General features: G+C 49.1%; 1 protein-coding gene across 1 annotated transcript in view; it reads left to right on the top strand.

The window, feature by feature from the left end:
• Fam194c (family with sequence similarity 149 member C) overlaps positions 1 to 11,302 on the top strand; it is a 57,776-nt gene extending 46,474 nt beyond the window's left edge. Inside the window, exons 14-19 of the mRNA XM_021165293.3 lie at positions 2,848 to 3,151; positions 4,757 to 4,864; positions 5,956 to 6,098; positions 9,869 to 9,964; positions 10,513 to 10,647; positions 11,127 to 11,302. Coding sequence (XP_021020952.1) covers positions 2,848 to 3,151; positions 4,757 to 4,864; positions 5,956 to 6,098; positions 9,869 to 9,964; positions 10,513 to 10,647; positions 11,127 to 11,223 — 883 coding nt within the window. The 3' untranslated portion in view covers positions 11,224 to 11,302. The remainder of the gene's footprint in view (positions 1 to 2,847; positions 3,152 to 4,756; positions 4,865 to 5,955; positions 6,099 to 9,868; positions 9,965 to 10,512; positions 10,648 to 11,126) is intronic.
• The last annotated feature ends 1,263 nt before the right edge of the window (positions 11,303 to 12,565 follow it).

Genomic DNA, 12,565 nt, shown 5'->3' with positions numbered 1-12,565 from the left:
TTCCTTTCCTGCTGTTCTTGGTGACTTCCCTGTTTCCAAAGTTTTGAGAACATGTTCTGAATCCTTGTTGGTAAATTGATTTGGTCCCAGTTTATCATATGTTAAAGTGTGTGTGTGTGTGTGTGTGTGTGTGTGTGTGTGTGTGTTGTTATGCGCGTATCTGTAAGTGTGCATGTGGAGGTCAGGAATTGACTTCAGTGTCTTCCTCTGTGGTCATCCACCTAACTTTCTGAGGAAAGGTCTCTCAGTAACCTTGGTGCTTGCAGTTTAGCTACACTAGCTGGCCAGCAAGCTCTGGGGATCTGTCTGTTCTGCCTAACTCCAGCACTGGAGTTAGATGTGTGGTCCACCATGCCCAGTGTTTTATATGGGTGTCAGGAGCCCAAACTCGGGTCCTCTTCTTTTTTTTTTCCTGTCTTTATTTTATTTTATTTTTTTTAAATATTTTTTTTATTATGTATTTTCCTCAATTACATTTCCAATGCTATCCCAAAAGTCCCCCATACCTCCACCCACTTCCCTACCCACCCATTCCCATTCTTTTGGCCCTGGCATTCCCCTGTATTAGGGCATATAAAGTTTGCAAGTCCAATGGGCCTCTCTTTCCAGTGATGGCCCGGTCCTCTTCTTGAACAATGAGAACTTCACTCACTGAGTCACCTGTCCAGCCCCAAATGTTGGCTTTCCCAATCCACTTCCAGGTCTTCACATAGCAGCTACTTGCTCACCACAGCTGGGGTAGAAGCTCCTGTCTAGGAGAATAATAAGAGAAGAATTTGTTCTATTTGCCTCTATTCTAAATTGTAAGAAATTGTAGAGTCTATTTCTCCTACATTAAAAGCCTTGATCACTTTGGATTTACTCTGGTATAAACCATGATGAATAGAATTAACATTCCTCCTGGGTGTTTAGATCCTTAAACAAGAGATACTCTACTTTATTTTTATTATATATTTGGTACTGTGGATCAAATCCAGGACTGCACATAAACTAAATGCATGCTACATCTCTGTGTTCTTCCCCTCTCCCCTGAGCAGATGTTCTTACCAACTTTGGTCCACAAGTATTTACCATCATTAAATTTCCTCTGAAGAATTATGAATTGTAAGGCCAGGTGTGGCAGTGTATGCCCACAATCTCAGCACCAGGAAGGCTGAGGCAGGAGGATTACCATGAGCTCAAAGCTAGTGTGGGATACTTACCAAGACCCTGTGTCAAAAATAAATGAGTGGCTGGAGAGATGGCTCTGCAGTTACGAGTGCCTGTTGCTCTTGCAGAGGACTAGTTTCGGTCCCCAGCACTCGCGTGGTGGCTCACACTATCTGTAACTTCCAGGGAATCAGATGGCCTCTTCAGTTCACTGTGCACACACATACATGCAGGCAAAACATTCACATTTAAAATAAAATGAATGTATTTAAAATGAACCAACTGACTAACAAGTGGTGACTCACAGGCCTTGCTCTTGTCTTGGGATGACTTAGCCTTGCTAATCTGAGGCCTTGCTACTTCAAACGCTTCGCTCAACTTGGGCAGACCATTCCCCTTATGGGAAGATGCTTTCTGCATTTGACCTGTATGTGGTGATAACTGTTCTGTCTTGCCTATGCTGTGGGTACAAAATTAGCCAAGGTAAAGCCTATTCCAAGGGCCATAGACCCTGTAAAAATCTGTGTAAAACGGCAATCATGAGAGGGAAACTCAGAGCAGTACTTTACGTCTAACGGTGCCTACATTGTGTCAGCACATCGCAGGAGGCTGATAAATGCTGGAGTGTTCGGGAATCTCTATGGCGTTTTTGTTGGGCCAAGTGCTCTATTGTAGTCCACCAATCAAAGCACTGCAAGTAGCTGATCTCTTGGAACTTGTAATAAGATAGGAAAGTTTAATAATAAAAATAAGAGGACGCTGCTGCTGGTGGCAGTGCATGCCTTTAATACCAGCACTTAGGAGGCAGAGGCAAGTGGATCTCTGAATCTGAGTCCAGTCTGTTCTACAGAGAATAGCCAGGTCTATACAGAGAAATGATGATGATGATGATGATGGTGATGGTGATGGTGATATGATATATAATGACTATGAATAAATGAATAAATAAAATAAGGGCGGAAATGGTATGTTAAACAGCCAGAAGTACTTGAGAGAAAGATAAAGCAGGCAAGAAAGCATGTTGAGGTGGAAACATTCAATGGGGTGCTTAGAAAGTCACTAGGATGGTGCCATTTCAATAGATTTAAAGGTGGCAAGAGAATATGCTTGTAGGGCAAAAACAAAGGCCTAAGCAGAAGTCAGTGTGGCCCTAGCATAGCAAGTAGAGTGAGAGTACTGAGAAGGGTGAGAGGGCTTAGGGGGAGTGAGAAGCAGGCCTGGATCTTGTGCACCCTGCATTGCCTTAACTGGAAGAAAGCCCAGGGAGGCTTCCAAAGACCGAGTCAGATTCTGACAGAAACCCTCAGTGGCTCTGAGAGATGAGGGAAGGAAGGCCAAACCCTTAGGCACCACTTAAGACGTGATCAGAGGCTGGACTCTATTGGTGGCAGTGGAGGACAGTCAGATTCTGGGTTTATCTTAAGCTGGGGAAGAGGCTTGTGGGGGGATTGGTGAAATGTGGGGTGTAGGGTCACAGTCAGGAATGGCTCTGAGATGCAAGCTGAGTAACTTCTTTTGCACATGGGGAAACTGAGGCCTGGAGTAGCTAGGGGTCCCTCACACTGTTAGAGGTACTAGCCCAGGACCTGCCCATAGCCCAGGCACTGCAGTGGGCTTCTTTCTGTATTGAAGCAAGAGCTGTCTGGGGAGGGGTTGAGGCCTGCCCACAGGCTCCTACCACTGTGTTCCTCCTTATAGAGGGAAGCGCAGAGAGGTGCGCAGCCCCACCAGGTGGGCAGCCTCACCCTCTGACTGCCCACTGGTGCTGCGGAGGCTCATTCGCAAGGAAGACATCCGGGCTGGCTGCAAATGTATCGTGAAGGCACCCCTGGTGTCCGACTTGGAGCTGGAGCGTTTCCTGTCTGCACCTCGGAACCCCAACCAAGTGCTGGTATTTGGAATAATGTCTAGCCAGGATCCCACACTCACCGCACAGCTGCAGTGGCTCATGGATACACTGTATAGCCATCTGCAGCAGGGCCGGTCTTCACCCTGCACCCAGGTTGGTCCAGGGCCATGTGAGGTGGCCTATCAGGCTAAGGCCAGGGGACGCAGAACCCAAAATGACCCCACTGTAGGAGGATGGGTTTGATGTCTGTCAGTTCCTTTTCTTTCCAGGGCCTTGGCACACATTGCTCTTTCTGTCTGGAGCATTTTGTCCCATCGTCTCTCTCCTGCTCATTCTTCTCTTCCAGGATGAATGTCACCACACTAGGGCAGGTGCTGCTTCTGCCCCTTGAGACAAGGTCAAGGCACGGCCTTTTTCTATCAGAGCATTTAGCAGTTTATGTCTACAACTGGTTTGAATGGTCAAGGGCAAGGACAATGCCCACCACCCATGCTCTCACATTTCAGCAAATGTCTGTGGGCTGTTCCCAGGTTCCCCAGTGTGTTGGGCTTGTGTCAGGTTCTGAATACCTGCCACTGGTTCAGCACGAGTCAGTCCCAGTATGACTGTAGCCACAATGGGCCCTGGAGAGGGCCATGACAGGACAGCTCTGGAATGTGTGACTTCTGCCTCCTGGGGTTAGAATGAGCCCCTAGGATGCTCAGGACTTTGGCAGGCAGCTGAGTGTCCCTGGCAGTGGCTCATGCAGGGATGAGGACAGCTTGAGGCCCCAGTTTTAAGTCTAAAGGGTGCTAAAGCATAAGGGTAAGGGCACAGGAAACCTCTTTCCCTCTAGAGCACTTCTTAAGTCCGTCCTCATCACGCTGAGTGTGCCTTCATTCAGAACGGTGTTAGCAATGGTGAAAGGCTGAGTCCCCAGACTCGTGTGGACATATGGGTGAGGGAAATTTTCCAAGCTGCCTCGCCCCTTGAGCCTGTTGCTGCAGAGTTCTGAATCTATGTGAGGACCCTGGGGTAGGGATCTGCTCTAGAAGTGCGGCCTTCCATATCTACCCTCAGGCCTGGATATTAGCTCCGGAAGCTCAGAATTTAGAGCCCTCCTGAAATCAGATGTTCCTTCCCCATTTCGTTTCCAGCTTACTTCCATCTAGAGAATGTTCACTAAGAACCTGCTCTGGGCTCACGTGTTCTATAGAAATTCCTCATGGGAATGTACAGTTGACTATAGTTCATCTGGGGGCTATTAATTATCCACTAATAATTATTCCTAAGGAATAAAATGCTTGGGTGTCTTATTACGGCCACAGGCAGTGTGAATGGGGCCAAGTTCTGACCTGAAGTAGTAGGAGATGGAGAAGTGGCAGTGAGTCTTGGAGACAGGCTTGGAGGGTAGTGCTGGACCTCACAGAGAACTGCCCTCTGCCCGGGCTAATAGCTGCTCATTCATGCTCGAGTCCCACAATGGCTAAAGACCACAAAGGGGTCAAGAGGGGCAGCCAGTGAGAGGTGGGGCAAAGGCTTCTCTGAGCTGGGCAACATAGCAGATCTTCCAGAGTGAGGGACATCATATTCCACAGATTCCCCAGGGGAATCTAGTGTTGACTCATAAAGAGGTCTAGTGGTGACTCTAGTGATGACTTCCCTGCACAGGCTCAGAGCAGATCTGGATACCTCCTCTTAGGAAAGTGATGGATGTGTGAAAGTTAACATGGATCTTTTTGCATCAGGATAACCAGTTCCCACATGTCTATTTGGCAGTGCCGACATGACCCTTACCGCCTGCTGCGGTATGACCTGGACAGCCCGCTGCAGAAGGATCCTCCCCTAATGGTGAAGAAGTTTGCGGTGATACACGGGATGGTTTTGGTGAGCAGGGGGCCTTGCTAAGGGCTAGACATTTATCACCAGCCCCCACTGTCTCAGCCAGATCAGGGAGAAGAGGACAAGACCTGCCGATCTTCTACCATCCATAATGAGGCCCAGAGAGCAGGACTGACTGAGAGCCACCCAACAGACTTCCACCCCCCATCCCAGGAGGTGGAGGGGTTGGGTGACATTCACACAGAGAATCGAGTCTACTCATCTGATTGTTATTAAATTATACTAAAAGATTCTCAAACCTTATATGCTTATTGAAAACTCAGGTATACACTCTAGAAACAAATGGCGCCTTCATATCACCCAGGCTCTTAACTCCTCTATCTGGCACTTAAGTTCTGGAGCTCCGGCTAGGCCACACCCACCTAACATTATCGTGTCTGGACTTTTCTGTCTTTCTTTACATGCATAATTGAGGGCAACACCTTTCCAACTATAGAGCACCTTTCTACATCTTGAGCAAGCAACACCAGCATTTTTACCTTGTTATCACTAACCTAGCTGCTTTTATTGGAAGGTTCTTTCCAACTCTCCCTTCTCCCTTTTTTTCTTTTCCTTTATAATAATGTTATGATGAATAACCATGCCTAGCATGACCGGTGTCCATGTTGGAGAATGATATACACAGAGAGTAGAGGGTGTGAAACCCCCATTCCATAGGATGAGCTGGACAGTGCATCTTGATATGTGGTTTTGAAGCAGAATGGGGGTAGACAGCTGTAGGCAGGTGGGTAGGAGTCTGTGGGTGGGTAAAACTGTGGCCTTTCTGCAACCTAGGTGAGGTATGAAGTATACATCTGAAAGGCTCCCAGTAGGGGCTGAAAGCTGGGCAGGTTGGGCTGCCTTGTGACTCAGGAGGGCCTATGCAGGGGCCAGGCTCAATCATGTCTCCCTTGGTTGCTGATGGAGGCTAGTGTGATTTCCCATGCTATCAAAGGCCTGAATCCTAAACCATCTCTGAGCAAGCAGCCTGTGTCCAGTCCAACTAAGACTTGGAACTTGGCTGTCAGTATAGTCATGTTACTATGTCAATATACTGAGGGTGTTTCTTATTTCATTTCTTTCCTGTTTTCCAATAGATGTTTGCTGGGGGCAAGCTCCTATTTGGGGGCTGTGTGCTAAATGGCTACGGCTTCAGCAAGCAGAATCTGCTGAAACAGATCTTCCGGGCTCAACAGGATTGCAAGATGGGCTACTTCCTGCCGGACAACTACAAATTCAAGTAAGAGTGGACAAGCCATCCCAGGAGGGATAGTGGGCAGGAGAGCAGGTGGTGCCAGAGGGTGAGATGGGGAAAAGCCAGAATGCGGAAGTGGGATGCAGTCTCTCTACAGTCCCCTGAGCAAACGGAGGGGTTTACAGGTGGGTAGGGGGAGAGGGAAGAGCAGGAAGGAAGAGGTTTACAAGGTCATGCTGTTTGTCTCTTTGAGCCATAACTTTGGCCAAAGGGCGGTGTGAGAAACAAGGCACTGCTTCTTTGCCCAGTGACCCACTCAGCTGGAGATATCGGAAACACACTTTTTGGGGCAGGAGGTCCAGCCTTCCCCCTCATCTGCAGCTTATGCACACATTCAGCTTGTTTTCTGCTGGGTTGCCAGGAGGGCCTCACAGATACAGTCACTGGTGGAGGAGGCTTAGGTATGAGCAAACACCTAGGTGCTGCCTCCTCCTAAGCGTGTCCAAGCTGGCACTGGTGAGTGGTAGAAGGCCTTCTCTGAGCTCAGAACACTGTAGTCTGGTCCAGGAGGAGCCTGAGCTTTATGCTAAGGTCTGCGTCCAGCGAGCACTAGCAGGTTCCAGATTCCACTGTGATCTGTGGTGCAGGCTCCTGTGAAACTTGCTCGGTCAGGGGTCCCAAGACACAGTTGGGATAATACAACATATCTTTATGATTTGTTTATAATACAGAGCTTTACTCTGTATTATCTGGTGACTGTCAAGCAGTCATGTGGGCTCCCAAATCTTTGTCTCTTTGCCTTTAAAATGAAGATAACACTCAGTCTTGCAAATTCTTAAGGATTCCACAAAAAGTGTCTGTGAACAAGATCTGTTAAGTGGTAAACAATGATCAAACTTAGGATAATTGTTATCTGTAATATTTGTATGCAGACCTGAGCCACCTGTTGAACACCCCCACAGCACCAAGTTAAGTCCATTCCCACACAGACAGACCTAAAGATGTCTATCTTGTTTGTTTCTTTGTTTGTTTTTTGTTTGGTTGGTTGGTTTTTCAAGACATGGCTCCTCTCTGTTAGACTTGGCTGTCCTGAAACTTGTTCTGTAGGCTAGGCTGGCCCCAAACTCAGAGATATGCTGGCCTCTACTTTCCAAGTGCTAGGATTAAAGGTGTGTGCCACCATGCCTAGATGCAGTTTTCTAGCGTGACGCCAGCTCCCCTTGGGGAGCTGATTTGGGTTTTGTCAGTATGCTTCACCCTGAGGTTGCGAATCCATTCATGGGAAGTCTGTGGAGGTCCCACCACATGACCTCAGGGTTTTGGAGTGCTCAGAGGGAAGCACGTGTAGAATGTGGTCGTTAATGAGCAGCCTGAGTGAGTCTGTGTCCACCTGCACACACTGCGAATGACACTTACCCTCAGCCTTCTTCACTAGGGTTGGGGACAGCAAAGGGAGGTCAAATGTGGCTTGTAAGCACCAGTATCTGTGAGCCGAGAGGTGTTACCCTGCCACGTTCATACTCTACCAAGGAGGTAGCTACAAGAGGGACCAGGATAGAGTAGTGTGAGATATACATGGAGGCTGAGCCAATGGGAGATCAGACCAGACAGAGAAAATGGTTGGTACCCTAGAAACACAAAGGGGCTTAACCTGCAGCAGGCTCCAAAGGTGCCTGTGTGTATAGGAGGCCCCAGTGTAGTAGAGAAATGGCTAATGGGAACATCCTTGCCTCCCTCTACCTGGTCCTTATCCCACCCTCCTCCAAGGATGGAGTGGGCAGCCACTGAGGACAACCACCTGGAGGTGCCTTTGTTGCCAATTTGGGATTAACAGATTTAAACTGGATGAAACATCCTTAAACTGGTTGGCACACGGGTTTTGACAATTTAAATGGATCCGGTTTGAGTTCTTGGTAGCAGAAAGATGCTAGCCAAGAGCTCTTTCAGCTCTGAGAAGTGTTACAGCTTAAACATTCTTAGAGGGCTTCAGGACATCAACCCAGAGCAGGCCCTTGCAGAACAAATCTGCTAGCCAACAGCAGGGACACCCAGAGCAGCAGGGCTGGAAAGCCGGAAGCAGCTCAAGCAGGAATTCTCACCTGCTGCCGAAGTAGGGGCTCAAATGGACTCTGTGCATAGGGACAGTTCTGTCCCCTGCCTGTCTTGAAGGCAGCCATCACTGAGAGTGAGTGGCCTTCCTTCAGTGAGGATGGACAACTGGCTGCAGCCCAACCCGAAGTCTCCCTTTTTTGATTCCTCCCTCTGGCAACAGTTCTGTCTCTGCAATCCCCAGAACATCCGATTGTACTGGGTACCCGCTGGACCCTGATTGGCTGAATGTGGGTATGCAAATAAAGTGAAAAATAGGATCAGTCAGGGAAGAATTGTTAAATCTGATTGGGGAGGGAGAAGAATACTTACACCCCCCCCAAGTTGTTAGCAGTTCACCATCAGGTTGAGAAGACTTTCTACAGAGGCAGGGACACTTGAAAGACAGGGATTTGTTTGTTTGTTTGTTTGTTTGTCTGTTCCTGCTGCTATGGAAGCTCAGTAGGGAGATCTTAGTCAGGCTGCTGCTGCTGCTTTTACTTTCCTTTTGTGGCAGCAGAGTACACAGTTGTGTAACACTTGCAAGTGTGCCTGTGGTATCTTGGGGTCCTTTGCTGCCTATAGAACATGACATGGTCATCAGAGAGAGGAGTGTGGAACTGTGGGCTCCAAGTTCTCTGTTCTCTATTGCTAGAGTCTGGTTGGGTGTCTGTGCATAGAATAGCAACCCAGGACCCTAAGCTAGGAGATCCTGGCACACAGCACGTACACCTTATGGAAGGAGAAACTGAGGGCCAGCAAGGAAAGGGATGTGCCATAAATAGCAAATCCAGGCTACACTACAACCATGACCTTTATCTTCTCTGTACCTCGGTCATGGCCTGAAGGGATGGGATATAACCATCTCAGGGTTGTTTTTACAGGAGACAATCAAAATCTACCAGAAACAGCCATACTCTGCAGTAACAAAAACAACTTGAAAACCATCTTGGCCCCATAAACTTAATGCTGTACAAACTGTAATGTGTTCAGTGGACCACAGAGAACACAGCGAACAGTTATGAAATGTGTGAAAGACAAAGTCCTTTGTAAATTGCCCATATCCCTGATAAGTCACAGTGGGTACTGGGAGCTACTGAGTGCCCTAGAGAACTAGGGCATGGTCTCAGAAACTGCTGGGCCTGCTCTCAGACCTGCTCCTCCCAAGCAGCAGAGCACTTTGCAAGCTGCCATGAACCATGCTCAGTGCCCAACAGCACTTGGTAAACCACAGGCAATCTATGAAGGACAGAGCATCTTATAAACTATCAAGTGAAGGCTTGCTTGTGCTGTGGGTGCTTCCAGTTATGAGGGGGTTCTTCACCCCTGGGTCACTGTACTGCACCCCTCTCTTCTGCCCACCTTAGAAGAGGTGGGGCCAGCTGAGTCACAACAGGAGGTGGCCAGGGACTAGTGAAGAGAGGCGGCTGTAGCAAGCTGCCATGTTCCACAGGTTCATGTGCTGAAATCCTTAGCTCCACAGTGATGGAGTTAGGAAAGTGGACTCTGGGAAGTGTCTAGGCCACAAGGGCAGAGACGCCACGAGTGGAGTTAATACCTACAAGCTAGTGTCCCCATTCTGCCATGTGACAAGAGTGAGAGGTTGCCATCTACGAGGATGTCATCCATGAGTGTCAGTAGGCACTCAGTCTTTTGGCTCCTTGATGATGGACTGCCAGTTTTGAGAACTGAGTGCAGTTCATGTCAATGATCTGTTTGCCCTGCAGGCATGACGCTTTTAAAGCATCCAGAATAGCCAAACCGTATGGCTTAAGCAGCAGAGGTGTGCCATCTCAGTTCTTGGGACTGGAGACTGAACCCAGGTATAGGTGGGCCATAGTCCCTCTCAAGTCACATTCTCGCCTCTCTTTGGCTTTGGTGACAGTACTACCCTGATGTGACACTAGTCATGCAGGATTAGGGGCCCACCTTATTCCAGAACGACTATATCTCAACTATTGTGTCTCTACTGATGCCACATTCTGGGGCCCTGGGGTTGGGATTTCTGCATATGAATTTGGGGGATACATTTGGCCAACAGCACTGCATGATGGCCTCTACTTAGCTCTCCTTTGCTGCTTTGCAAAGCCATCTGTAACCTGTGGGCATTGCACATGCTCAGTGTAGTATGGACCCAGGAGCTGGTAGCATGGGGGCAGGGGGCGCTATGCAGTTCTTCACAGAAGTTAAACTGACCTCCAGTGGTCCTCAGGTTCCAAGAACAAACCCTTTCTCCCTCGTAACAACTGGGAAGAAGAGTGCTCTGCTAGTCCCTCTGGTGTCTGGAACAGGGTGGGATAGCACTCGGTGAACTCTGGGCTCTCACCTCTGAACCCCCTAAGCTATGTCATCTTGTCACCCTCCCCTGCAGCATGTCAACCTATGTCACAAACCTGGATGATACTGAGTCAACTAAAAAGCCCCCATCTGATGATTATGAAGGCAGTGTCTCTTCAGTGGCGCTTGTGGACAAAGTAGAAAAAGAACCACCTCCCTCCCCTGAGAAGTATGTTTTCCCCATGACTCTAGTTGGTAGATTAGCGATGGCTCATTACAGAATTCCCCAGCTTGGACACAGGCCATGAAGGCCTTCCATAGCATGCCTTATGCCTTGGTAATCTGTGTCCCTATGGGTGTAGGCTACCCCAGCCCTTGAATGACAGCCTTGTTTTGCACAGTGTCCCACTGGGTGTCAGGGTTGTACACTTTGTAGCAAGGCCCCAAGTCCCAGATTCATCTGTCAGAAGGATGGAGGAGGCTCTCAACTCCAGCAAGTTTCTTGGTGATGGTGACAGGGGACCAAATACCAATTCTGCAGTGTCCCCCTTTCCAGAAAGATAGAAAAGTGCTAGGATCAGACTACGGGCCCAAGAGGGATCTGTCCCCTGCCACTCTCCCTCTAGGGTCACACCCTCATCAGCTAAGCCAGGCTTTCTGCCCCTTCCCTTGATGTCTAGCACCTGCATTTTCCCATTGTGTATTTAGGGTCAAACCGCCTGAAATAGAACTGCAGCCTTTCACCAAAACGAGGAGGAGCAGTAAGAGGACTGCTGGCTTTAAGAAGTCAAACTCTAAGAAGTGACACTGGGTAGCCAGCAATGCCTTCCCCACACCCAGCCCCACCTCCTGGTCTCCCACCCCCCTTTAATAAATGCATGTGCCTCCAGAGTCTGGATGAGGCGGTGGGGTGGGGGGCAGGCCCCGCTCTGACTCCAAGAAGGCCAGAAGTCCCCATGGTTAGTTTCAGGCTGGGTTCTTAAAAACTTGCTACCCCCCAACTCAGAGCTTTCTCTGTGGCCAGGAGTAAACCTGGGAAGACCGTTCTGGGGAACAAATGTCTCACAGCCAAGGGACTGCCTGCTCAACCATTCAGCAACCCTAGGGAGCCTCAGCAGGGGCTGGACTGTCTCCCATCCTCTGTTGAGTGGGAAAGACTTCTCATAGAAAGTAGAGGAGAGAGGAGGACACAGAAGGGGGAGAAGAGACTGAAGGAATGGTGAAAAGAGATGAGAAAGCGGGCAGGAGAGAGAAGGATGGAAGGGCAGATAGGGATGCCAAAGGATGAAGGAGAACAAGAGGAAGAGGAGGAGTGGGCTGAAGGCCAGAGTCCAGCAGACACCTTGCAGGCTCTCATTCCCATTTAGCCCAGCAATGGAACGTGTGGGTAGACTGGGTTCTCATTTTCCTGAATTCATGGTCCTGGAGCATCTTTTATCAGCATCCAGAGGCCCCAGGCAGCTCTCCTCTTGGGTGCTTGCTGCCTTGTCCCTTACCTCTGAGAGAGCTGGAGATCTCAAGACTGTACGATTGGTAGGAACCATATCCCCATAGCAAAGCTTGTGGAAGGTCTGCCTCGGCCTTTGTGCCTAGTAGAGTCCAGGTCCCAAACTCCAGGCAGCATTTGGCGATGTATTTTACAGATAAGAGCAAGAAGGCAAAGGGCTAAAGTTCTGTTCTGTCCTTGTAGACAGATACCCCTAAACCTGGTGAAGGTTAGAACCAAAGCTTCTGCTCAGACGACAGTCTGAAATAAAGCCTCAGACCTGCACCTCTCTGGCCTTTAGGCCCTGTTGCTCAGCTGTGCTCACAGAGATACGCTAAGTAGTTAGTGCTCTGTGCACAGGAGAAGAGGCAAGGCAGGTCCTGGAGGTATGCAGGATGCTTATTGCCCTGGAGCAGGGTGGAGTGGAGGTAGGGGGGTGGGGAGAGCTGGGGGTTGGGGGTGGGGGAGTGTGCCTGTGAATAGGAGCACCTCCCACTGGCAAAGCAGGCAGTGAGTGTCCAGAGCAACATCATCAGGTTGCTCCTGGAAGAGGAGGAAGAGGAGGAGGAGGAGGAGGAAGAGGAGGAAAGGGTAGAGAAGAGGAAAGCTTACTTTATGGAAATGCCAGAAGAATGTGTAGGCTTCCCTCCACAGTGGCTCT

The sequence above is a fragment of the Mus caroli genome, unplaced genomic scaffold (genome assembly GCF_978045245.1).
Source record: "Mus caroli unplaced genomic scaffold, Mus_caroli_1 scaffold_7, whole genome shotgun sequence".
Taxonomy (NCBI): Eukaryota; Metazoa; Chordata; class Mammalia; order Rodentia; family Muridae; genus Mus; species Mus caroli.
The sequence above is the reverse complement of the archived record's forward strand: the minus strand, read 5'-3'. Positions and strand labels throughout refer to the sequence as shown.